We start from the raw sequence: 25241 nt of genomic DNA on the forward strand, positions 1-25241 counted from the left end.
GTTCACATCCGGAGGGAAGAGTGCACACACTCCATAATGCAGCCTTCATCTGTTGGACTAAAGGCAGGCAAGGCTTCTGCCAACATTGCCATTTCAGACTTGCTATGACAACACCAACACCGAAAAGCTTAGAGCACTAACACTGCTGTCCAACTCAGAACCCATACACCTGGAAAAACAAGTACAGCAAACTACCTGAGCTGTGTCACAGGGTTGAGAGTCAAATTAGCCCTGTCAGTGATAAGTCACCTGTAATATCTTCACTAATTAAAGATTCTTATTTGAAGCCACATTAAAGGTAAATTCGGGATTCCAGTCTGATTATAACATCTCCATCTTTGCTGTTGAAATAAATTATTGTACTGTATCTGTTTAAAATAAGGATATTTTGTGAAGTCTCTGCCAGAGATCAGCCTAGTAGTAATCCATTTTAACATGACCAGTACCTGTACTCTTAAAATATAAACTTAAAGAAGAGAAATGCTGGAAGGTATCATAATGCAAACAGCATTGCTAATAGCAATTTTGCCATTAATATCCACGTGGCACGATTAAACCATACAATCCAAACAAAACAACAGGCTTTAAAGCATAATCACTTTCCAGGACATGCAATTACAGCCACTTCAAGCTTGGGTTACTAATTTTTGTGCTTGCAAAGTAAAAACTGGATGCTTTTCACTAACTGCACACCTTTTAATACAGTTGAAATAAAAAGGGAAAGGTCATTTACCGTGTTGTTTGTAGATGGGTGGTTTCCTGTAAATGTTGACACCTTGATCTGTGATATTAAGAAAAAGAAAAAAAGGAAATGTGAAAACTACTTCAGCTGTAGATAAAGATAACTCCACCACTAAAGTAACAGATAGACCAAATCAAGGATGTAGCACAAGAAAAAGCCAGAAAGCTATTTCTAGTATTATACAAAATCATATTATTTAAAGAAAAGAAAACATAAGAACAAGTGAAAAGTCAAAGACACGTGGTATGAAGTCCTTTGGAGCTGATTTTGTAACATGTGGATGCATCAACTCATGAACCATCAATTTTAAAGCGGGATAAAAGAGAAATGTAAGCAGGCAAGACATTTCAATGGTGAACATACAAGCCATTTGGGGAAAACTACCCCAAATAACTTTTGTGGAAAATTGTGCTTCAGTCAGAACAGCTCAATTTTATTTCCAACTGACTGGCTGGATTGAACAGAGGGGAATGCAGTGAGCCTACAATTCACTTCAAAATCCAGAGAACAGAATAGCCACCTACGACACTGCTTTGAACAGGCAACAACAGCCACACTTCAACGAGTCAAACGGATTCTTTATACAGTGTTCACTGATATGCTACTAATTCTCAAACCATAAGGACAGATTTTCTTTCTTTTTTCTGTAATTTTTGTATACAAGGCCCACCATGTTACCTGTGTAAATCAGAATAGAAACACTTCCCAGAACTCTAATGCAGTAAATCTACAGCATGCCTAAATTATACCATATTTTTCCAAATAATAATCTAAGACAGGAACCTTCCCACCCCAGCCAAGACTTCGTATATTCAGCACAGCTACAAATACAAAAGCTAATCCAAAATCAGCACTACAGTTCAAAAATGTGCCAACATCTTATTAGAAGAGCAAATTGAGCTACAGGGAGCTAGAAAATTAATGTCAGAAACTCATTTTGCTACTTCATGCTGCCTGAAAAAAGTTTTCAGTTACATTAGAGTGGAAGATGAAAAGGAATTTCAGAAACACATGTGCTGGATTACAGATCCAATTAAAGTGTTATAGGAGACCACTTTGCTTTTGGCGTTAAGGAAAGTTAACCCTAAAAATCAATTGAAACAGAGGCAAATCTTACTCTGCAGAACCCTACATCCTTAAATAAACAGGCAAACTCATTGCACACAAAGACTGAGGTATTTCATTCCTGTGTGGGGTCTGTTACAGCCACTTGACTAGCAAACAGGTATGAACATTACAAGGGTAGTCATGCAGTCCTTTTGCGCACACGGACACCAGAAAGCTCCAGGGAGGATGGGAGCACAGCTCCTTCTGTGGCTGCACAGCCCCAGCTGATGAGGAAAGCTCCCCACCATGCTCCAGGTCATTTCTCACAGCTATTCATGCAATTAGGCTTGAGTTTAGGTGAGGCACTGAGAGCCAGGTGAGCTTAAGCAGTTAAAAGAGCTAGCCTCAGCCAAACCAGGTCACCCTGACTGAAAGGGGGTGTGCACAAACTGTTTATCTGCCAGATCTGAGGAAAGGAGGAAGGGCAGTAACCTCTGGCAGTGAGGAGGGACACTAGGCTGAAGGGAATCTGAAAATAACTGGATAGAACAAGGCTTTCAGCTAGCACTGAAGCAGCTAGATGCATGTCCAAACCCTAGGGCTGAACAGCTCATCCCATCAAATTCCAAGATACAAGGTCTTCTCAGATGCTGGAACAACTGCAGAGCTCACTTCAAAACAGAGACTGCCTTTTATAGAAAGGACATCCTAAGGCACACCATATCCTGGTGGATCTGCAGGTCTCTCTGAGGACACCAAGCCACTGCACAAAACAAGAAACAATCTCACCCGCTTTAAAAAGAAAGGAACACTAAACTAGAATTGTTGGGTTCAAGACTGAAACAAGTCACAACAATCTGAAAGAACAACATATGTGATGGCTCACTGGCCACCTCTTTTCTCCATGTGAATCAAAACCAATTCCTCTAAAATCAGCAGAGCTATGTTGGTGCTCAGCTGGTGCAACTAGGAGAAAAATCAAGCCCTACATAGCTCATATACATCTCACAGGCCATCAACCAACCCTGAAAAATTAAGCCCTCTAAGAGTGAAACACCTGACCAAGAGAATAGGTAAAAATCACAATAAACCCCCACGTTTCTTATGGCACTACTCCTCTCAGCAAGGCCAGAAGCAGTTCCAAACCCTGAGGGTACAACCCATGGTAAAACAGTGTGAAACGATGGAGACAAGACAGAGGTTACAAAGGCTACATTCTACACTGTGACAGGACAGCGAGACACACACGGTGCCAGCTCCTACCTGGAACATGGAAATGTTTAGGGGCCTGAGCGTAAGTTGGAGTGAGAGGGCGACTGTCAGGCCGATAGGGGACAGGGGAGTTCCGACCGCTGGACGGCTCATTGCCTCCAATGAAAGAATGGAGAAAACAAAATGAGAAGAGGGAGAGCAATAGGAAAAAAAAAATTAAAAAAAAAAAAAAAGCAAGCCCAATCAAACCCAAACAAAACTGGTGGAATCAAAACCTCCAGGGAGAAAAGAAGTTGAACCAAAAGTATAAATACAAACAATAAGGAGAACTGGTAGTAGCCCTGGTGACTTTTTTCCCCCCCCTGATATTCCTGCAGAGACAAAAAATCATGTTCAGGCTGGAGTTGAGGTTTGAGCAGCTCAGACTTATTCTGACGGCATGCAGGCAGGAGCTGTGCGCTCGTAGCTGGTGATTAGATGGGAAGTATAGAAAAGAAGAATGGAAGGTTACTTGGCAATGATTTTTAGTAGAGATTGATATTTAGAATTAGAAGGCGCAAACACAGAGCAGAGTAGTTGATATGCAAACCCAAAGCAGATAGAAGCAGATGCTGGCAGTTACTACAGTTCACTAAACCAAAAGTGTACAGAAACCAGAAACAGAAAATAGCTGCTAGGTCACTTGGTCCGTATCAAAAGGCCTAACTGTTCCTTACACACTCTTTCATTGGTTTAGGAAAATTCTGATATGGCAGAATAATTTGTAAAGCAGTGCAGGCCTTCCGGTGGCTGCGCCCACATTGTTCATGCCACTCCAAATCTCCTTCAACGCCAAATTTGGTTCTGATGACAATACTTCACCACTGCTGATTTAGCAAATCTCAATCTAATACCAAAAAACCTTAGTTCTAGTTTGCACACACAGTTTGATCCATTTGTAGGATTACTCTTACTGGCACTACCCCTTTGCCTCCTGACAATGAACCTCAGCAATCCAAAGGCCCTGAAAGTTTCTGTGTCTTGTCAGGGAGTGAGGGCTGCTGCACAACCAGGATGGTTGATCCCAAGATATCCAGATAGCAATTCACATCTCTGTGCGTGTACCCTGAAAGAATGCAGCTGCCTCTTCTATTGTACCATTCTTCAAACTAGAGCAAACTCACACAAAGAGAAACTATCCACACAGCTGCTTATTTCACACAGGTGGGGGTGACTCCAGCAGTGAAAAGTAGGGGAGCATCAAACCCCTTCCATTTTTTAAGGTATGCACAAGGGCCTAAAAAACCCTAGAAATGTTGATTAAGAAAGCAGGGGAAAAAAATTGGAGGGCAGAGGAGGGAGTGATAACAAATACAGAAGGGCTATAAAACGTAAAAAAAAAAATAAAAATTCAGACTTGTTTCCTACATCCTGTTAGAGGACCCCAAACGTTAAGACTCAGCATGCTATTTATCTATTCAGGGTGGGGAACTGGTGTGGGAGAAGGAAAAAAAGCTTTACAATTTACAGAAAAAATTGTCTTCTACTTGAACAGTCATTTGCCAACCTAAAAGGCACTAAAGGGGAAAAAAAAATGTTTATTACAAACCTTGCTGAGATGTGCCTGAGAGGCTTCAGCCAGTATACAAATTAACCCACTGCATATGAATGTTTTAAAAATTGCATGCCTAGTTCAGGGGTGCTGGCTGTACAAAATTTGTCCAGAAGAATGCATGTGCAAAATTCTGTATTTAGCACTTCGACATTTCAGCCCTAAATGACATGATGCTCTTTCAAGCACATACATCGATGGTGGTTTTCTATTTTGGGTGCAGTGATGCTGAGCTTCTGGCCAGGTAACAGTAAGGGCTAGGTTTGCTAACTCTGAAAAGCAGCATGAATGATTAATAAACATTATTGTTATATCTCAATCCTTTTACTTAGCAATTCCAGCATTGCATTCTAATTCTCCACCCTTTGAGATACTGTGATGGTGAAACACCTCACTTGATTTTACTTAGGTCTCTTGGTTCTACTGAGAAATTATGAGTTACTTTTCAGCAAAATCATTGTTTTATAAGGAAAAAAAATCAATATTAATATGTCTTGAGATACAGTTAGGTATTTATAGATAACATGTCACTCTGCCTTTTTGCCTCCTTTAGCAATTACACTCAATGGAAGAGAAAACCAAAAGTGATTTATTGACGTGTGGACTTGTCACAACAGAGGAATCACAAATACATTTTCCTGTTGGGAACTGGTAGACTAAATGTGTGCATGTTGAATTTGCAGTGCCTCCATCACCAACACTACAAATTCCTTCTTAAGACCCCTCTCTACCTCTAGACACAACTAAGTGTGCTCACACCCATAAATGTATGCTGGCTGGTCTTGCACCTGGGACACAGATAATTTGCTAAGAGAGGACTGGAAGTATTATATAATGCACCCATTACCAGGCAGACAATTACTGCGGTATCATCCTGCACATGATGCTTTACGGATATCTCTGTTGGCTTCTATTTCCTGGGGTACCTAATGACTCCTGCTAGTAGTGACAAATAACTCCCCTTTACACTTCCTAGGATGGCAGCCTCATTGCCTCCAACCTCTGCAAGGGGGAATGGTGCATCTACTTAGTATCCCATTAGGCCATCCCTGAGGAACTCACTCTCATAACGATGCTTAAGTGCTTGGGATGCAGCTGCAAAACCACCCACAATTTATGGAAGCAGCGCCAACATCTGCGGAATGCACACATGCACAGAGGAAAGCAGAGCTCCTGGCTGCCTGTACCTGCCTCCCAGGGCCACACGGCCAGCCTGCTTGCAGCTTTACATAAAACCCCATAAAATTTGGGTTCCTTGCCTGCACAGAAATGTCTCTCTTACTTGTCTCAGATATGCTCTAACTCCTGGTAACTCCCCAAAGCAAGAAGAGCGCTCCAGTTCAGCAACACTGTAGAAAGAACTAATTCTCACGCCCCTGGCATGAAGTTGAATATGTCTGTGTGTAGGTGGGGGGACGTTAAGAGATAATGGAACAAACTTAATGTAAAAATCAATCACTAGAGAACAGCAGAAGGGAAATTCAGAGGCTTTTTTTTTTTTTTTTCTTTCATTCTCTTTGCTCCATCAGGTAGTTGTTTTCTATAGCTGAGTTTGTTAGGCAGGTTGCCCCAGGGGCCAGGAATAGAATTGCTTGCCTACACACAGCCCAGTGTAATGCAGGTCCCTGCTGCCTTCTGAAGAGCTCACCACTGGGCTCGCTGTGGGATTCACAAGCTCAGCTCACCGAATCCAGCCAAAAAACCCATATGCAACCAACACTGAGCCTTCTGTCAACTTGTAACCAACACTGAGCCTTCTGTCAGCTTCCAGTTCAGCTGCTCTACTTTCTGAGTAGACACAGGAAAACAAGCTCAACAGTACCTGAAACCCTTACTCCTGTTAAGGTTTTGTCAAACTAACATTCATTTTCTTGCCCAGATGTGTAGCCCTTATTTCACACAGGAAACTGAAAATCATGAAAAAGCCAATACGCAACTGTCTTCCAGAGCAGAACTTTCACATGCATCCACAAACCCCTGGAAATAGCAGGTTAGAGAAAGCATTTGATTTCAGAGACCTGCCTCAGGGAAGGAAAGAAGGAACCTGTGAAAACCAAGGTCCAAATACTCTATGAAGCTAGGTAGATTCCTCATGGGGAGGAAGGTCTGGGAGCTAAGGAGCACACATTACTTTGGAACTCTTTTACATGGAAATCTTATGGAGGCTTTGCAATATTCTTGAATGCCTCTGAAAAATTCTAGGCATGCAAGATGAAATCCTGGCTCTCAATGAGAGTTTTGTCTCTCATTTCAGAAGGGTCAGGGTTTCTTTCATTCGTGGACTTGTTTTGATTCTTTCATAGCAAAGACAGTACTTTATTGAGACAAGACCAAATTCAATGGAGAGTCCAAATTAGATTAAATGAAGTCTAAACTGATGCACATTACACACTCTTCCAGCTTTTTCAACATATATGTTACAGCACCAGACTCGCACTCTGAGGTGTGTTTAGACCCTTTCACTCCTCCAATTTCTTTATTTTTGGCTGTGTCTATGAGGCTTAATCATTATGCTTCTTTAAGCCTTATGCCATAGGAAAGCACACTGAAACTGGTCTAAATGTCTTCTTTTCTGGCTTGAATATACAAAATAACATGGGTGTAATGTGTCATATGACACTTCAGCTATCATTATGCTGCTGGAAAATTATGCCCCTTTACCAAAGCAGTTGAGACATGATCTGTGTTTTCTGACCCCCAATGGGAAAAACCCCAAAAGTTACAGTTTTGTGAAATCTTTCTTACAAACCATCATCAAGTTCACCTTCTTGCTAAAAGTACAAGCGAGAAAGGCTAAGCCAGTAAAACGGTGCCTCTTCGGTCACAGTGATACAAATCTGAGCTTTCAGGTGATTGACTAAGTTATGACACATAAACGCTGTCCAGGCCTTCAGAAAATTGAGGATTCCTACAACACCTTTCAGGGCATATCTGATAAAAACCATACTCCCCCTCCTCTGTCTACAGTGCCTGCAATCCCACTTGGCCTTTTCTACCAATAACTGAGAAAGATACCTCTACATGCCAGGTGGTTCTCTAAAATCTGAAAACAATAAGCATGGATTTCCAATAGTTCTTCTCATTTATCTGTTGAAGAAGCTATTTTCTCAACAGAAAAAGTATGAAAATGCCACTTGAAAGAGTGTGAGCATTAATTTGGATTTACAGCAAAGAAATGTTGAAATTGCAAGGATTATGAGTTAACTGCATGCCGAAATGAGCAGTATTTTTAAGGGTCCCAATCTTTTTAAGTGAGATTTTTTTTAAATAGAGACACAATAGAAAAGTAGACAGTGCAGACTATCAAAATCATCTTTAAAAAAGTCAAGAATAAAATTAGTGGTGGTGATCTGATGAAATATGATCTTGAGATGTTAAGATCTAGTAGCATTTCTTGAAACTTCGTGGCAACAACTTTCTTGCAACTGCTTTTGATTATCTCCAGTGTAGGAATTACTGCATTAATCAATGGTGCCAGATTGGAATATATGTTCAATTTACTCAACTTTCTTTTTGAGCTCTTGTAGGAGTAAAACCACATTCATAAAAAGCAAGAAACAAAACTAAAAGCTTATTGAGTTAAATGAGTTCCTTGAAGAGACACAGCGAAAGAGAAGCCTCCTCCAAATCAAACCATGGAAATAAAAGATTGAAAAAAAGACCAGATACTCAGATAATGTAAATCCTTGCAGTACTACTGGCTTCAGTAGAGCCCGCTGATTTGCGCTAGTTGAGGAGAGGCCTAAAGATTTTAATTTTACTTTGTTGGGCCCTAATTATTGCCAAGGTGAATAACAAAGATTAAGTTCCTTGTTGCCATTGATCTTTATATCATCTCTTTTTTTTCTTCTCCATGTTTTTGATCACCTTGTTCTCATTCAGGCAATAACATAATCAATTTTTTCACTGCATGTTTTAAGAATGTGGCAGTAATAATTAAATTTGGTAAACTAACGGCTGAAGAGATCATTGTGTACTGCTTTAGAAAGAAGCTAAATTAGGCACATACAGGTTCTGAGTAATAAGTGACAGTGCTTTTCCACGTATTTCTACCAGGTAAATACTTGGTGACTCTTCAACTAGGGCCCTTAGAAATGACATATTTCCTCCAAAAAAAGGACATTATGTCTATTCTAAACGTAGCTCCGAGTGCAACAGCACATTTCGAGGCATGCTCAGCTGCACAGCCATAGGCAACCTCCCAGAGACACGCCTTCTCAGCTCTGCCAGAGCGCCAACAGATCTCCAGCCTGGAGGGTACTCCCTGGAGAGAGGCCTGGCTCCTTACCTTTGGCATGGGGGATGAAGTGGTGTCGGAAGGGGGAGTTGGGGCGGGAGTCATGGAGCGTGGGGCCGCGGCCACCGGTGCGCGGGGGTGCCACGCGCCGCGCACCCAGAGCCAGCAGCTCTGCGGCAGCGGGCAGGCGGGGGGCAGGACAGAACGGAGACAAAGAAAAGCAATAAGAGACAGGCAGGGAAGGAGGCTTCGAAGGAAGGAGAAAAGAAAAAAGGCATTGAACAATCAGGATTCTGGAAAGAAGGAAGGAGGGGAAAAAAAAAAAAAAAAGCAGAACGGTTAAAGACGCAAGGGCCCCGTAAACGTTAAAGACGAAATTACAGGAAGTGTTAGAAGAGAGGCTTAGGTTTTGAACTGCACAACATCATTGGCTTAATGAGCTTCTGACCAATGCCTTGTTACCAGAAAGTAGCCTGCTACCAGCATGCAAACATCACAAACATTGACGCTCAATTAGTTAAGAAAGCAGCTGGTTTGAAAAGTGCCTGACCAAAAAATGTCAGTCAAGAGGCATGCAAGCTGTTTTCTATTGTTTTAAGGCATTCCAAAAACGCTGCCAACATCAGCTAGGGCACCAAGGGAGGAAAAGGCTGCAAACTTTTTCAGAACTTGTAGCACTCGATTTTTGAAGAATCTTATGCTGACAACGTCAGTACAACAGTTCACTTCTCTCTCAAGGGCTAGCTGGGAGCAATAGAGAAGTGATCTGGGGCCACTGGGTTTATTCAGAGAGAAATTATTCTTGCAAAGTAATGTGGTGAAAAGAAGTGCCATTAGGAGAAAATATATATATATTTGTGTTATTATTCAATAAATAATTACTGTAGGAAAACTATTAAAGTAGTTTTAACAATTACCCCAAAACAGGGTAGTAAACATCAAATGACAAATTGCAAAGAATTGCTTCTGTGTCATATGAGAATCAGTAACAGGTGAGCCCAAGATGAGATCATCTGAACATAGATAAGTTTGAACAAGTATCTCACCAGAAAATCCTTCAGGCTCTGGACTTTGGAAGATTTTACACTGGATCACAACTCTGTTGTGAGCCCATCTGCCCATCACAAGAGTTACATAAACAAAGATTGCTTCTGGGGAAAGTCTTTGAATACAGACAGTAAAACTCGATTACAGTCAAGTCTGGAATAGGGCCTACATTTGTTCATATCCATAAAACAACAGATAAAAATGGAAAAATCCCCGCAGAACTGGAGAATCAAGGGACAGAAGTTTGCAGCTTTTTCACATTTTCAAGTCTCTTTCAGTTTCAGTTATAACATCATCTTAAAACACAGTCATGTTGTCAGCACTAAGTATCAGACACAATTTGCTTCTGTCCCACCTCCCTTGGGTCCCTTAAATAAGGCATTCACTGACAGACACAATTGGCTGCTTTCAGCCCACCCCCACTAGGAAATGGCTACAGCATTCAAGTTCCACAGTGGTGGCTCTATTATAAACCTTTAATTTTAAAAATGCAGCTCCTATTGCATATGGGCTTTTGGCATCCCAACTGTTCAGCTGTAATCACCAAGAAAGATGAAACTGTGTGATTATATCACTTAATTTAAAAACAGATCACAAAGATTTAATTCATTACCATACACACTAAAATCAGTCTTGAAAAGTCTTCAATGAATAGCATTTAGTGATAGGTTTTTATGCAATCTGGGTGTGGATGAATAATTCATTTCCATATCTTGCTTTTAGATACACAACTAGTAATTTTGAAGGCACTGGGAACCTGAATGACCTGTGCATTTTCTATATTGTGCATTGGACTTGTACATCACTGCTAAAACAAGAAAGTAAAGTTCGTGTTTTCAAGTGTTCCCAGGCAATTGCCTATGGCTTTAATTAAAAAGAGACCTTCTGAGTCCATGTCTTAAAAAATTACTAACAATTTGGAACATATGGGTGTTTTGCTTCTGAATATGAGATTCTATGCATGCACCAAGCTTTAAAGGAATTTTTTACAAGGGAGTAAACCTACATTATTAACTTCTATACAGTCAAGCCATAATTTTTGTTTCCAATATATGATACTTTTCCCAAACTCCAGAATGAAGTTTGAGATTCACTGCTGCAAATTATCATCTGCTTTCAGAAACATACAAATATTTTTAAAAGAACTGATTAGAAACAAAACCAGAAGATGCATATTTATGGTGCAAGAAACAGTCAGCCTAATGCAAAAGACTATCCAGAAAAAAAAAAAGCCAGGTAGAAAACGAAGACATTAAAATACACAACAATTTTTAAATCCTAAACTTCCACTTCCAAGAAAAAGAAGCGCTTCACTGCACCAGTGAGTGGCATAATAAAGAAACAATATTTTTTATGTATTTGCAATACAGTTGCCCTTACCAGGTCTGTGGAAATGCTGCGGGGAACGTGATATGGTGGGGGTGTAGCTGTGCCGGCTGTACACGGGAGAGTTGATGGAGCCCTGGCTGGTAGACCTGTGAATCATGCGGTCCCGAATGTCCTGGTAGCCCTGCAGGACACAGGCATCCACAGATCAATGCAAATGCACACAACACATTTTTAGCAGCACTTAACTTCCGTGGATCTGAAGGCACCAGCAGAAGCGACTGAAATAGCAGCATCCCTTAAGCTTTCAACCTACTTCATTAGCACTGTTCTCCAAGGATCTGCTCCAACCCATTTTTATAGTCAGAATTCAGTCCTGGAAGGTTCCAACTCCACCTGTAATTTCTGTTAAACTCTATAATAATCCTAGATTTGCCCCTGTTCCCTGGCTCCATAAGGGAAGCTGCATCCACAGCATGTGTGTCCTGCAGTGTCCTACACGACACACGAGCTGGCCATCAGTGAGCTAACTTGGAGACCAGCAAGAGTTCAATACCTGCAGCACAGAGCTCTCTAAATTCACCATGTGTCACCAGCTACATCAGTAGGTGCTTATATCCAAATCAGATTCCCCATGCATCTGAAAACATGACACTTTGTATAGCAAAATTAAATTTACTTGGTTTCCTTAGGGTAAAAAAAAAGCCAATAAAATAAAACAAACATACCTTAAAACAAACAACACCCTCACCCCCCCACCCCTGCCACCCCTCCATGAAGCAAACTAAACCAGGACAAAAGGGAAAGGACTGATTAATGCATGAAGATTCAGAAGAAATTTTATAGCCCCTAATTTATAACTAGTAGCAATAAGTACAACTTTTATGTTGCAAATAAGCAACAGGATAATGCAATAATAATGATTCTTCAAGAGCATCTGTTGTATCCTGACAAATGACTTCTCAAAACTTTCATGTTATTATGATGTTCAAATTAACTCCTCTGGCAAAGCAAAACCAGATCACAGTTATGTTTTCTTCAAGACAAAAGTACAAATGTTTCAATAGCAAACACAGGTTATTATTTCGAAGCTTAGAGCAGCATTTTATCTCCTGTAAATCCTGCAGCTCCCCAGATCTGAATCTGCCTGTGCCACACGGAGCAGGAATGTGCCAGAAGTGACGCCTGCTGGACAAAGGGCTCTGCTTTACAGACAGCAAGTGGGAGGAGTGGCACCTCCACTTTTTGTACAATCTCCCAATAAGAGCTTCATGTTTCCTTCTTAGAAATAATTTTTGTTAAGTTTCAACATTGAGAAAACATGTCTGTGTGGCAAACAGAGATGGATCCGACTGACAACAAACCCAACGCCTGCACTGGCTCGAGGGAATAATTCTCATCACAGTAGGACACTGCCCCCAAAGGTTCCACCAAACTTACTTCTGCAGAAGGGGTAGGTGATAATGTCCTTGGAGACTGCAAAGACATAAAAAATACAGTTATGAAATATCATTGCACCTGCTGGGCCAGAAAATGGCAATCTAAACACTGCTGCAGACACTCTGACATATGACAATGTAAAGTGGCAATGCAGAAATTACTGAGGCCATTCCAGCACTGGAACCTGCTTTTTCCACGTGGCTCAGGGACTGGTCCACAAATCACTGACGTTTAAAGTTTCTGGGAAATCTTTATAAGCGTGATTAATTCAGTCAAGTATCATGCAAGATCATCTTAGCCATCTAATCATTGTGGTAATTAAAACACAGCTGTAAAGATCAAAATCAGGAAGAGTTATTAATTTAATAACCATGCCTGTCATGAAGAAATCTTTAAAATGGAAATCAAAAGTAAATAAACTTAACTCAGAGCTTTGCATGGAAAATCAAAATACAGAATATCTTTCAGGATGAAGCATGTTTTCCCTCCGACGCACACTCTCCGGCAAAAACGGGCCTCTCCCCAAGGCCTTACATTTGATACCCATGCAAAGGAGCACATAGTTGTCATCAACATTTCTTTGATATGACCTCCTTTAAATCCCTGTGTTCCTCCATGGTTATGTAAGGAGAACAGACAAGAGTTACAAGCATGTGTATTGAAAGAACTGCACAAAGGCCAGTGGGCAGAAATATGCACAACATTATGAGAAGTTTCTGTAGCACAGACAGGGAAACTGAGGCAAGAAATACCTTTAGAAGAAACACATGATTATGCACATGCCAATGGTACAAACAAGAATAAAGGCTATGTGTAATTACCAGTTATGTGCTCTTCAACCACCAGACAATTTGAAACTGGGAGATCAGGACTTAATTATTTCCTCTGTGCACAAAACTTCCAGTATTATTTGTCATAATAAACTGGGCAAGAGATTACATTCTTAAATAAGACCACAATTATAGAATTATATAGCTATTAAAATTATATCTCAGAAGCAAAACTGCTGATTCTGGTCTAACTATTACACTGATGTACAACAGCAGTAGTGTAAAATGTATGCAGAGTTGCTGGTAATAAATGTCCAGCTGGTAAATATCCATAAATTTTGCACTGAGAGACTATTCTCTCTCACGGAGCTAGTGACACTGGGCATACTAAGTATCCAAAGGAGCAACATTTTTATTGGATGTAGGGCATCTCCTTTTCAGCAAGTTTCCATAAAACTGTTAAAGACTACTTTTGCTACTTTCCATCGAAGCCTTGAAAGTCTCATACATTTGTTTCCTAATTCCTATCATCTAACATCAGCAGCTGTAAAAACTTTGCTCCACATGAAACATGCCATACACAGTGCCTTGGAACAACTTCCTCTACAAAAACTAAGGGCTAACCTAAAACTTTCAACATGAATGAAAAAAGCACGTTGAGGGGTTCATTCCCACATTTTTCTACTAGCAATTCATGTGTTACTCCAAATAAATGAATTTATATCATCTGCTGGGGTTACCTGGATGCTGAGGTAATGACTACAGTTAAAGGTAGTCACAGGAATCTAAAACTGGGAAGGCAGCCCAAGCAAGCAGCATGCTGAATCCAGGTGTTTTTCCTTTCATGTCTTTTTACTCCATCCCTAGCTGACATCATCTCATTGCTTTCCGGGAAATGGAACCTCACTCTGCAGCCAAGTTACCGTTCTGTCATGCACAAGTGAACTGTCAGATCTCGAACTCTGAGGCTGCCAACAATTGGTTCTCCAGGTCTTTCAAAGCCTGTTCTCTTGCAAAAGGCCACTCTATGATCAGTTTGAAACACTGCGCAGGTGACTGAGAAAATCAGATCCGTTCCAGAACAGCAAGCCAGTGGAAGTACAGTGATGACTCCAGGTGAGGAAGGGGAAGAGAGAAGGGGAAGGGGAAATGGAAGGGGGAAGGGGAAAGAGGAAGGGGAAGAGGGAAGGGGAAGAGGGCTCGCTCTGACCAAACTTACATGAAAAATTCTACTGCAACAGGCTCAATTCTCTATTGCTTTGAGATCTGAGAGTCTGCTCTAACACCTGAAGCCACACAGGTAATTTCCTGGTCTGGGAAATTTCTGCTAATTTTTACAGGTGTCATTCTGCAACACAAGTTTCAGCATTTCACACTGATGCCATTGTAGCTGTCTTTTACCTGAACTACCAGGTGGGATCCCTGCTCCGTTTTGAAGCAACTATCATGTTAGAAAAAAATTCCTTTCTCCATTTTATGTCTGCTTGTTTAGTGAAAGGTGTTTCAGAGCATTTTGCGCTTTCAACAAACGTAATACTTGAAATAAAGGACACAGAGGTAAAGTGCTGCTTCTCAAGACACATCCAACAAAGGCTGGAGTTGAGAAAGGACGACATGAGGTTGCTGCTCACAGGGTAAAAGGGACAGGCCCTGAAGAACCTGAACTCCTGGCGGTTTCTGGAAACTTTCTGGGTAGCAGACTATGAATCTCCGATGGGGTGTCTCCGAAGGGCGCTGCCCGGCGGAGCCAGCCCGCGCTCCCCGCGAGAGGGCGCCGGGACACGCGGGATGGAGCGAGCGCGGCCGCGGCTGGAAGCGGGAGCGCAGCCGCTGCTCCCAGCCGGGCTGCCCTGCCCCTCCTGCCGCTACCACGTGCCTTTCGCTTCGAGCCCGCTCCCTAGAAATAAGGTTTGAGTCCGCCTCTGGATGAACTGTGGATGTGCAAGGGGAACATCCTTGTACATCCCTGTACCCATCCGAGGGGTACAAGGGAACTCTGGATGTACAGCAGCGCCTCTTGTGCATCTCCCCTTGCACACACAAAAATCTTTCTATGCTGAGACTGGTGATTTTTTTTTCATTTTAAATCATGGTGAGGGGCATTTCTAGTCTACAAGCATAAACTGAGGGTCCCGTTTTATTTAACACCACCACATACGCACCCTTTGCAAAGAGAATGCAGGATAAATCACTGTCTGCACAACTAAACACGTCACCTTCTTCGCTTTTTAAAGATGATGGGGACTGCTGTATGTTGTACCAAGATTGCTGTCACTCAATTACAACACAAACACAGGGTAAGGGATCACTCCACCCCAATGGGCTTGTGTTCTCCTTAGAGCAAGGGAAGGGACAAGAAACAGATACAAAAAGGTGAGGTAACTTGCCCAAGGTGACAGAAGTCAGCAGTTGAAAACCCAAGATGTTCTGAAAAGAAGGTGAGACCCCCTTCTATTTCCAGAACAGATTTCTGCAGTCACTAGAAATTAACTGATGTTAACGCTGGTGAAAATATGGTGTAAGAAAACCCTGAAGGCTTTTGCTTATTCCCAGAACAAGCATAAAAGCAGACAACTTACGCCATATTGCTTTATCAGCTTCCAACATAGTGCTTTGTCAGTAAGAAGCTTCCCTTTAAGGATTAACACATAGTTCACCTTCTCTGGTGAGATTAGTTCCCCCTGTGTGACTAACAAGAGACGTCTGCTTGCAGCAGGTTTTGTGGAATGGGTCAGGCCTGCTGGAACTGGTCAGAGGTCACCAATACATCTCACAGTGGTTTTGAACCAGATGCCAGCTGGATTCGCCACCAGCATAAAATGGAGGGGAGAAATTCTGTAATGTTCTGACCTGTTAATCTCTTATTTTATGCCTGAGCTGAATTTCCAATTCATGATTTAAAAAACTACGAAACTAATTAAAGAACAAAGCAGGAAAACTGATGCAGTTCTGCTGATGGGCAGAACACTGATAAGAAAGCAGATTTTCTGTCACATTGATCTGATCACCTACAGACCACCAGTGCCTGAATGATTTACTGTAATTTTTTCTTCTTCAACTTATCTTCATACTCAATTCAGCTACAGTCAGTAAGGTCACTGAGATTGCAGAGGTAAATCCATTTCCACATCCATTTAGATTTGCATTCAGGAAGTCTGACTCACAGACAGATGGTATTGCATGACAAAACCTGCTTCACAGACTGCACTGGAATCATGTAAATGGTAATTGCAGCTATGGAAATTCACCTGAGAAAACTGGGGACGAACAATCTGAAAGACAGCTTCACATACAAGTTTAGAAGAATAAATGACAATAAATAGAAGAATAAATTTTTCTTACTGCTGTGTGGTACAAGAATCCTTATTAAATGTCAGCAGGTTAAAATGTGAGGCAGGTATTTCTAAAACACAATTAACCTGCTTTCCCAGGTGGAAGAGCACTTCAGCCTGACAGAATTTTATCCAGTATGTCTGGCAAAGTGCCCTGGTGATACGTATTTCCCTTCAGTATCTGTGAGATAAGTATCCTGCTGCTCTTAGTCCATAGAATATCATGGTATTTCTCCTATTCTCTTGTGAATATTGGTGCTCCACAGTACAACAGCGCATTATTGGCTTTAGCCTCACGTTCTGGACCTTGCCATTCCCAAAGATTAGCATCCCCACGGGAATTACGAGGAAGCACAGCCTGCAAACCTGCCCCCTGTGTTAATGCAGGTGTGTAATCCTGCAGTTTGACATGTGAGTGTTCCCAGCACCCCCAGATCAGACAGACACAAAGCAGTGTGAACAGCAGCAGCAATGACCTCAGGAGTGCCAATGGGAAGCGAAGCAGGCTCTGGATGCGGTGCACAGCGGAATGAGGTGCTGGTGGGTCATTACCTCTCCAAGACTCTGTCTCTCCTGTCTGTCCTCGTAGGCGGAGGTGTAGAATGGCTCATAAGTAATTAGGTCTGGACGTTCAATGTCATAAATGGCCTTGACTTTGGGAATGGCTGCTAAATCCTTGTAATCAAGGATTTCATTGTCTACTTTTGCCTAAAGGTCAAAGACAGAAGATAAATTAACTTACACAAATGCACTGGCAATTTCTGTTTTACACAATTCATGATTTTGTGTATTTGTTGTCACACTGTTGCTATGGAAACCCCTTTTTTTGGCATCCTATGTGTGGAGTGAATGCTTCTTGTTCTTCTCCAGCAGGCCTCGTCTACAGCAGCTCACAATGTTTTCTCTTCTCTTAGGGAAGAAAGAACATGGCATATATCACTGTAGTTACAGAAGTTTTTTATTCCCAGTAGTGAGCTGGAAACTTCAGCTCTGCAAATGACTCATTTTGTGGCCTCAGGCAAGTATTTTCACCTTTCTGCTCTTGTTTTCCCATATGTAAAATGGGTGATAACATCAATTTAGTTTGCAGATTACAGAGATTACAAAAGGATTTCATGCTGAAGACCACAGACAGATACTCAATTTATAACTGTGCACACAAGAGGAAACAGAACTCACTGGAAGGAAATAAAAAGACAAAGAGGACTGTCAGGACTGGGTATCCAAACTCCCAAATGAAATAATTACATTGCATTCATCACTCATCCTATGCCCAAGCTTCTGACTAAAGCATCCACTCCTTACCAACCACATGGTGCAAGCATGGACTATTTTTTCCACTAAGACTGCAAGGAGATCTTGACTTGTTAAAAAATAGTAGGAAATAAATTTCAAAGACAGCTGCACCCGTTAGAGGGAGATAGAAAGAGGCCTTACATTTAGTTTAGATAACTAATGACTTTCTTTACTTCCAGAAAGCCTTTAAATAAATCATCATACATGTTAACCTACTGTGGTGGTTTCAGGCAGACTTTGGGAGAAACCCTCCCAAGGGGCCCCCCTCCCCTCCTCCAACTGGTTCGGGAAAAGACTTCCTCAGAGAGAAGTGGAAACAGCGCTTCCCTCCCCCCTGCATCCCACAGACGATTGGGGGATACACAGTCACCCCAGGACACCTACCTTACAGAAATACATTGAAGACTAAAACTGAAAGAGGATATTCAAATTGTTTTTCAACACTTCTACAAGATACTTCACTCATAAGGGAACTCAGATTCAGTTCTGTTCTTTCTGAGTGCTAGCACCTAGTAATTTCAGATTAATATGCATTTGCCTTCACAAGCTCTTTAACAACCACTGGTCTTGGTGGTTCTTAAGCAATGCCTTAAACTAGAAACAATACAAAACATTTCTTGCTAGAGAAGCCAGGTTTGAAATATTTAGGACATTCACTCTCTACAAACAGACTAAAATCTGTTCAGCTTTTAATTACCTGATATAAAAAAATACCTTAAGCTACTTTAATCCTTAAATTATTTAGGTATATCAATATATGTTATTTCTGTAGTATTTTCACCAGTTTGTTAATGAGGTGCAAATATACTCTTACATAGTGGATACTCTTAGTCCAATATAAATTATTACAGATATTTTTTGTAAACCCTGATCTGGGCCGGCATGTCACTCCACAGATGGTGATTTTGAGCAGCAATTAATTTTCATAAACTACAGTTTATGAAGTTGATATTATGCACAGAATGGCAGTTCTCCAGAACATGCTTTGTCTTTTGATTTCTGTAGTGTCAACACTTTCCATGTATCAGTTTATTTCTGTAGTTGTTGAAATGCATAGAACTAGAGTTTAACTCAGGACGTGAGGTTTGTAATATTGGACATTTTTTCTGATTATAAATATAATAATGCAAAGTAAGTAAATCAAATTTCTGTGGTTTACTCTACATTTTTATCTATATAATCTCCAGGTTATAGATAAAATCAGTGATTTAGAATTATGCTTAGTAATTTTTTTTTTCCTAAATTAAAAACACCTTCCATTTCACAACCAAAAAATCTGATTTCTGACTTGGAAGGTGTTGGAAGCCAGGCTTCTTTCAGTGTAGTTGACCCTGCTCCCCACATTCCCCAAGTGCAGAGAGTAGACCTCCCAAAAATTGTGCATCAAAGTGCACAGATTTCCTCACAAAATCCTCACAAAGTCAAATGACCCCTCTGCCCCCTGTCCCTCTTCACACCACCAAGAGACATCAAAAGATTTATTGTACCTTTCCAAGAGAAATGTGACCTGGAAAAGGCCAACCCTGCTCTTGAAATCCTGTAGCTATGAAAGCTACATGGTGAAGGCTTTAACAATTCAAGCATTAAAATAAAGTATTGGTATAAAAGTGATTTATTTCAGCATGAGTAGCTCATGTGCAAGCCAAGGCTTGGCAGCTTCTTCATCAAAAGGAATACTTACATAGATGGTGTGGCCTGGAGAGCCAGGTATACTGGAACCTGGTCTGGAATAAATGCTTTCTGATGATGTTCTTGTCGGCTGAAAAACAAAAGGGAACTTTTGAGAGCAATCTGAAGCCATTAACATTGACAATTTTAAGTGAAGAAATCGGCATACGTCTTGAAAATAACCGAATTTAGGAAAAAATGTCAACACAAATGCAAGCATTCTGGCAAATTCCACAATCTTGTGAGGCAAGTAGGCAAGTGGATTTTTTTTTTTTTTTTTTTTTTTTTTTTTTTTTGTAGGGGAAGGAGTGGTGTGAGAGGGGAAGAGGTTTTCTGAATCAGTGTAAAAGACTAGACTGACAACAATAATGGACAAAATCAAACAACACCTGCCAGAGACACCATAGGAGCCATACAAAGAACCATCCAGGATAGTCCTGCTGGTCATTTTAGCAACACGTTAGTTCACAAACCACTGTAGGGATCAGCAGCCCAGCAGACAAAACTGTCGTGACGAGCACAGCACACACGTTATCTCTTTCCAGGTGTTCAGTCCCTGGATTTCCATTAGGAATGAAATCACCAGAATTGATTTCAGCCTTCCTAAGTAAAAGGACCTGAAATCCTTTGCTTGGAGCTGTTCCCTACATCTGCAGCACAACCAAGATGCAGCAGGGAAGTCAAATGTTGGTTGAAATGTCGTGATTCCCCTTTATTGCGAAAGTCATGATGTTTAATGACAGTGTCCTACAAACTGAAACTCATGAGGACAGTCTCATCCCTACACAGCCAGTGCTGCTACATTTAGTAGATTTTCTAACATTTTTTCAGGACTAAATAGACACTGATGCCCTGGGGGAAGTTCCGTGAGAGGAAACAAACCAGATGTGGGGATCCCGAAAACCTGATGCATTTGAAAAGTATTCTATTTGATCAAAAATCATCCTGGTTATTGTGATGATTACTCCTAAACTTGGCATGCAGCAGACACACTAAGGCAGTCAACCATATCCCAACTGCAACTGAAAAACCAAGAACAAGTTTTGCTCCCTAACTGACTGTAAGGAACCAAATTCCACCACAAAACTTCGTGTCAGCATGTGATTCTCATGACACCAGTGCAGTGGGACACTTCAAAGTCACTTAAAATTAAATCCTGGAAAACAGTCCTTACCTCATCAGCCTGTGATGTAAGGCCCCCTGGACTAAAGGACCTTCAGGCACACCTGAAGAAAAACAAGGCTTGACAGCCTGGCTCACTGCTTCTTAGGAATTATTGGAGTGAACACAAAAAGGCTACTGGACCTATCTTATCTCTCAGCATACATTTCCTGAAGGAACCCTTCAACTGACCCCAGAGACTCTCTACTTTTAATTTCAAAGCCAGAGAAGCTATTGGAACCATCTGTATATAAAATGGTGAAGACTAGACATGGATTATACAGCAGGCTTTCTCTGATTTCACTTTTGAAAATGAAGTCACCACATTCAGGGAGGGTTAGAGACACAAAACGCTCCGAGCATGTTCCACCAAAAAATGTAAGATTCAGATCAGAGAGCAGATGTAGCTGTGGACTGACACAGTCACAAATCCTCTCCAGAGCATGTTTGAGAACACTTTCTCAGCTGGACCTTTACATGTTTCTTTTCCTTTCTCTCTATAGCTACAAATCCCTACATCTCAAAAGGGAACAGAAATTCCTCATCTGCCCTTAAGCTCCTCCCAAATGAAAAAACCCAACAACAAACACTTGTTTCATGGGAATGTTACAAGAATTGAGCTGGAAAATCTGGCTGCTGTTGAGAAACGCTTTATTCCCCCTTCCATTCTTCCATTTCACTCTGTTTGAGTGGAGACACATGTAACATGTTGCTGCAGTTACTATGGGAAACAATTGTTTTCATTACAACATAGGGAACAGTATTAAGAACTTGAGGTATTATTAGGGGTGGCTCTGTTACCTTTGGCTTTTGGCAGACATACTTTGAAAGTTTGGTCTGCTCTATTCTCCCTGTTGTTGGAAAAAAGTGTTAGAGGCAGTTATGGCTTATTCCCATTTGGCAAGCCCTTTGGATCTTTTATAATAGCCTCAGAAAACAAGACATTCTCAGTCCTCACTCCAGCTCCTTAGTTTAATCTCTTAGTGTCACTGCTAAAAACCTCTTCATTTAAGGAAAATTCACTTGAATTTACCACTTCAGTGAATTTACTAAATACAGTTAGACACCTTAAGAAGACAGTTTCAGTCATATCCTGGTAATAACTTTCTTAGGTGCTCTTAACCTTGGAGTACAAGAGGAATTGTCAGATGGACTGGCAAGCTGTAGCACCTGTTCTTCATTTCCTCCCTGCGTTTCTGCTCCAAGTTCCTCTTTGCCATCCCATTAACAAGGCCACAAGCCAGAAACGACACCCTTTAAACCAGTTTTCTGTTTTCCGTGATTCTTTCTGTGTACATCAGTTTTACCTTCTGCCTGGGCAGGACGCCCTGCTGCCAGCCACGGCCTGAGCACACTCTGCTCCTTTTCTGAGCACACTCTGCTCCTTTCCTGAGGAGCTGAATCCAAGCAGACCTGCAACTCTGAGGCTCCTCCAGCAGCTCCCAGTCCTGTACCTTGCTTATGTCTAAACAGACCCATGAAGACAGTGCATGAAAAAGGACTCATACATTTACTCTTACCCTTCCTGCCTCACTTTGCTCTATTTCTTATTTTGAGTTGCACAGGCTGTTTCCATCACAGATGGCTCTTTCCTACCCTGCTTCTTCCCATATGGTCTGGAATCCTTCGAAGCTTTGCACTTTCCCCTAAAGACAATTGTATTGCACTTAAAAACATTTATGCTGCTTGCTTTAACATACACCAAAGATTCCTTGATATATGCTGTTCCTCTGGCATACTTTTAGTTGCTATGGTTGGCTCCTCTCCTAAGAGGCCCATAAAAGTTCCTGTTTGAAAATCTGCGACCTGGCTTTTATGAGATTGATTGTTACACTTTCATCCCTGACCCTGTGTGACTCTGTCTCTTCAACAGGTGGCAAGAAAAACGCCAGAGGTCAAGTTCCCTATTGATGTAACTGCACTGGGTCGTAAATTCCATCTTAGAGGGGAGCTGATCAGGGCACAGCTAAAACAGGAACAGGGCTGGCCCTGATGTAACCTTTAACACTGGAGATGTGGAAATAACACAAGTGCATCTCTTTCACACGCTATTCAAAGAAAAAAAGGTGAAGAAAGAGGATGCAATCTTTAATATGAATGCAATAATTTAGAGGTATTTACTTCCATCAAAATAGTCCTGAGACACTTGTTCCGCACTCCCTGCAACAAAACAAGTTAAGCTGCCTTACTTCTTCTACAAAGAGATCTGAAACATTTTTTACATAATTGCTCTTTTCCTTGAAGGATTCTAATACAGCTTTTTATAAAGCCACCTTTGTGTAGAGAAATATAAAGGAAATTTCTATGAAGAGCTAATCTTTTTATTCTTTTCTGGTGGTACATGGCTTCTCCTCATTTTCTGAGAGTGTGAGAGTCATCATTTTTTTCCTTTCCTCTTCCACAAAAATGGATGTAGCAGTAGTAAATATATCACTATAGGGTGTCTGTACCAAACACAGAAAGTCTATTAAGAACATGAAAAAAAAAAATTAAAAGAAATTCAGTCAAGAAAAATTCATGCATGTCATTAAAGGAGCCAAAGGAAAAAACAGATCACAAAGCATCTAAAGTATTTGCAAGACTTCTCAGTATTTCCCACTTTATCACAGACTTATTATTCTCATGTTTTTGTTCTTCATTCCATGCATTTACCTTCAACACAAAAGTTCTTTACCAGTTTCATTTGCAGATTGATAGAGATAATACCAACTGTCATGCTCATCCTCTTAGGTTCACCGTGAATTGAGTGCTTAATTATCATATCACCCATGCAGATGCCCCAAACTGATTAACTTGATATTTCAGTATTAGACTACAAAGCTTAAGATGTTCGTCTGCATTTACCCCTGTTTGTTATGTCATCATGCATGTACATCATCTAAATGAATAACTTCTTAAAAAATAAAAAATAAAAAATCCCCGCTAGAGCCATTCACATCATCCAGGTGCTGCCACAATGTGGTGGCTCTGGCATTCTCAAGTACAGATGTTCAGCATCATGCTCTGTAAAAACTTACAGGTGCAGGCAACCAGATCAAAACTGATCCCAAGAACATCTGGCCAAATGGATGCACTATCATTTTACAAAGGCATCGTCACCATTTACAGTACCTGCCTTAATTTTTTGATAGAGTTCATTATGCAAGGCGGTGATAATAGCTGCAGAAGAATGAATATGTTTTCACTTAATAACATTTAACAGTTTAGCTTAAGCAAATTCTCTAAACCTCAGAAGCTACTTTAAGTGAAGCATATTTATAAATAAACTAATAGAAGACTAGGATGGAATTTCTTCTGCTGGGCAGACTTAGCAACAGTAAGGGATTTGACTTTCTCAGTACACTACTTTTTACACTGACTACCTGCTCTATCAACTGCAAGGTTTTAGAGTTGATTAGTATTTAGAACCGGGGCTCATAAAATAAGGATTCCCTATGGATTTCTGTAATTTTCAATGGCTGTAGAAGACCAACAAAGTCCCTCAACGTCACCACTCTTTGTGCCTCTCTGCTGCTTTAACTGTACCCTTCTCCTTAGAAGAGTGTTTCCTTCAAATGCATGCATTCCTTATTTCTCTGCACTAAATATGCATCAAGACAAAACTAGTGAGCACATTTAGTTCAAACTCACACAGACACAAGTATTTATAGCTTACAATCAAATTTTCTTTCCTTTCTGGACACAAAGACCAGAAGGGATTTTCAGCTCGTAATCACTGAAGTTATATTGGTGCCAAACAAACTTCTACAATACTACTCATGCAAACTTAGCCCTCATCAAGAATAAGTTAAATGGGAATAACAAGAAAATAAAGTGGGAAGTGCAGAACCTACTGAATTCAACACAAGCTTTCAGAGAATTCAGGGGATTTCACCCTGCCATTTTCTAACTACAATTTTCATGTAGATTCAAGCCTTTGGCCCACTTTTATAGCGACAGCAATGACAGTACCTTTGTATCTACTCTATAGAAAAAGACTTGAAGCCAAAAATCTGCCTTGAGTTACACTTTGTAGAATCGCCATGTAAATCTAAACAGAATTTAACACTGACCAAATTTACACAAGAGGGTGTTCATCTGACCCTAAGCTATTTGTATGCTACACAGTCTACAAAGCAAGGATAACACATTTATTTTAACATGGGCTGCTCCTATTTTGTATGTTTTTCTAATACATTGAATAGGATTTGGGTTTTCAATACCGAGGTTCCTGGATTTCAGCACTGGAAACTCAGACTCGTGCATTCTAATCCAAATGCAAAACGTCACTACACTGGCCTAAAAGATGAGTGAAATGGTCCCACAGTTTGCTGTTCTCAGACTCCAAGATTTTGTCCCATAAAGCCTAGGACTGAAGAGACACTGTTCTCCT

General features: G+C 40.9%; 1 protein-coding gene across 5 annotated transcripts in view; it reads right to left on the minus strand.

Annotated features, from left to right (window-relative positions):
- Nucleotides 1–25241, minus strand: part of ABLIM1 (actin binding LIM protein 1) — a 192130-nt gene that overhangs the window by 17625 nt on the left and 149264 nt on the right. For 4 of the 5 annotated variants that reach the window (XM_040072216.2, XM_040072219.2, XM_040072220.2 and 1 more), the window contains exons 10-15: nucleotides 19722–19799; nucleotides 17297–17452; nucleotides 12643–12678; nucleotides 11257–11386; nucleotides 3053–3157; nucleotides 734–781 (exon numbers count right to left, since the gene is read on the minus strand). In XM_040072216.2, the coding sequence (XP_039928150.1) occupies nucleotides 734–781; nucleotides 3053–3157; nucleotides 11257–11386; nucleotides 12643–12678; nucleotides 17297–17452; nucleotides 19722–19799 (553 nt within the window). The remainder of the gene's footprint in view (nucleotides 1–733; nucleotides 782–3052; nucleotides 3158–11256; nucleotides 11387–12642; nucleotides 12679–17296; nucleotides 17453–19721; nucleotides 19800–25241) is intronic. The other variant, XM_058421561.1, reaches the window with a different exon arrangement.

Source organism: Hirundo rustica, chromosome 8, assembly GCF_015227805.2.
Source record: "Hirundo rustica isolate bHirRus1 chromosome 8, bHirRus1.pri.v3, whole genome shotgun sequence".
Taxonomy (NCBI): domain Eukaryota; kingdom Metazoa; phylum Chordata; class Aves; order Passeriformes; family Hirundinidae; genus Hirundo; species Hirundo rustica.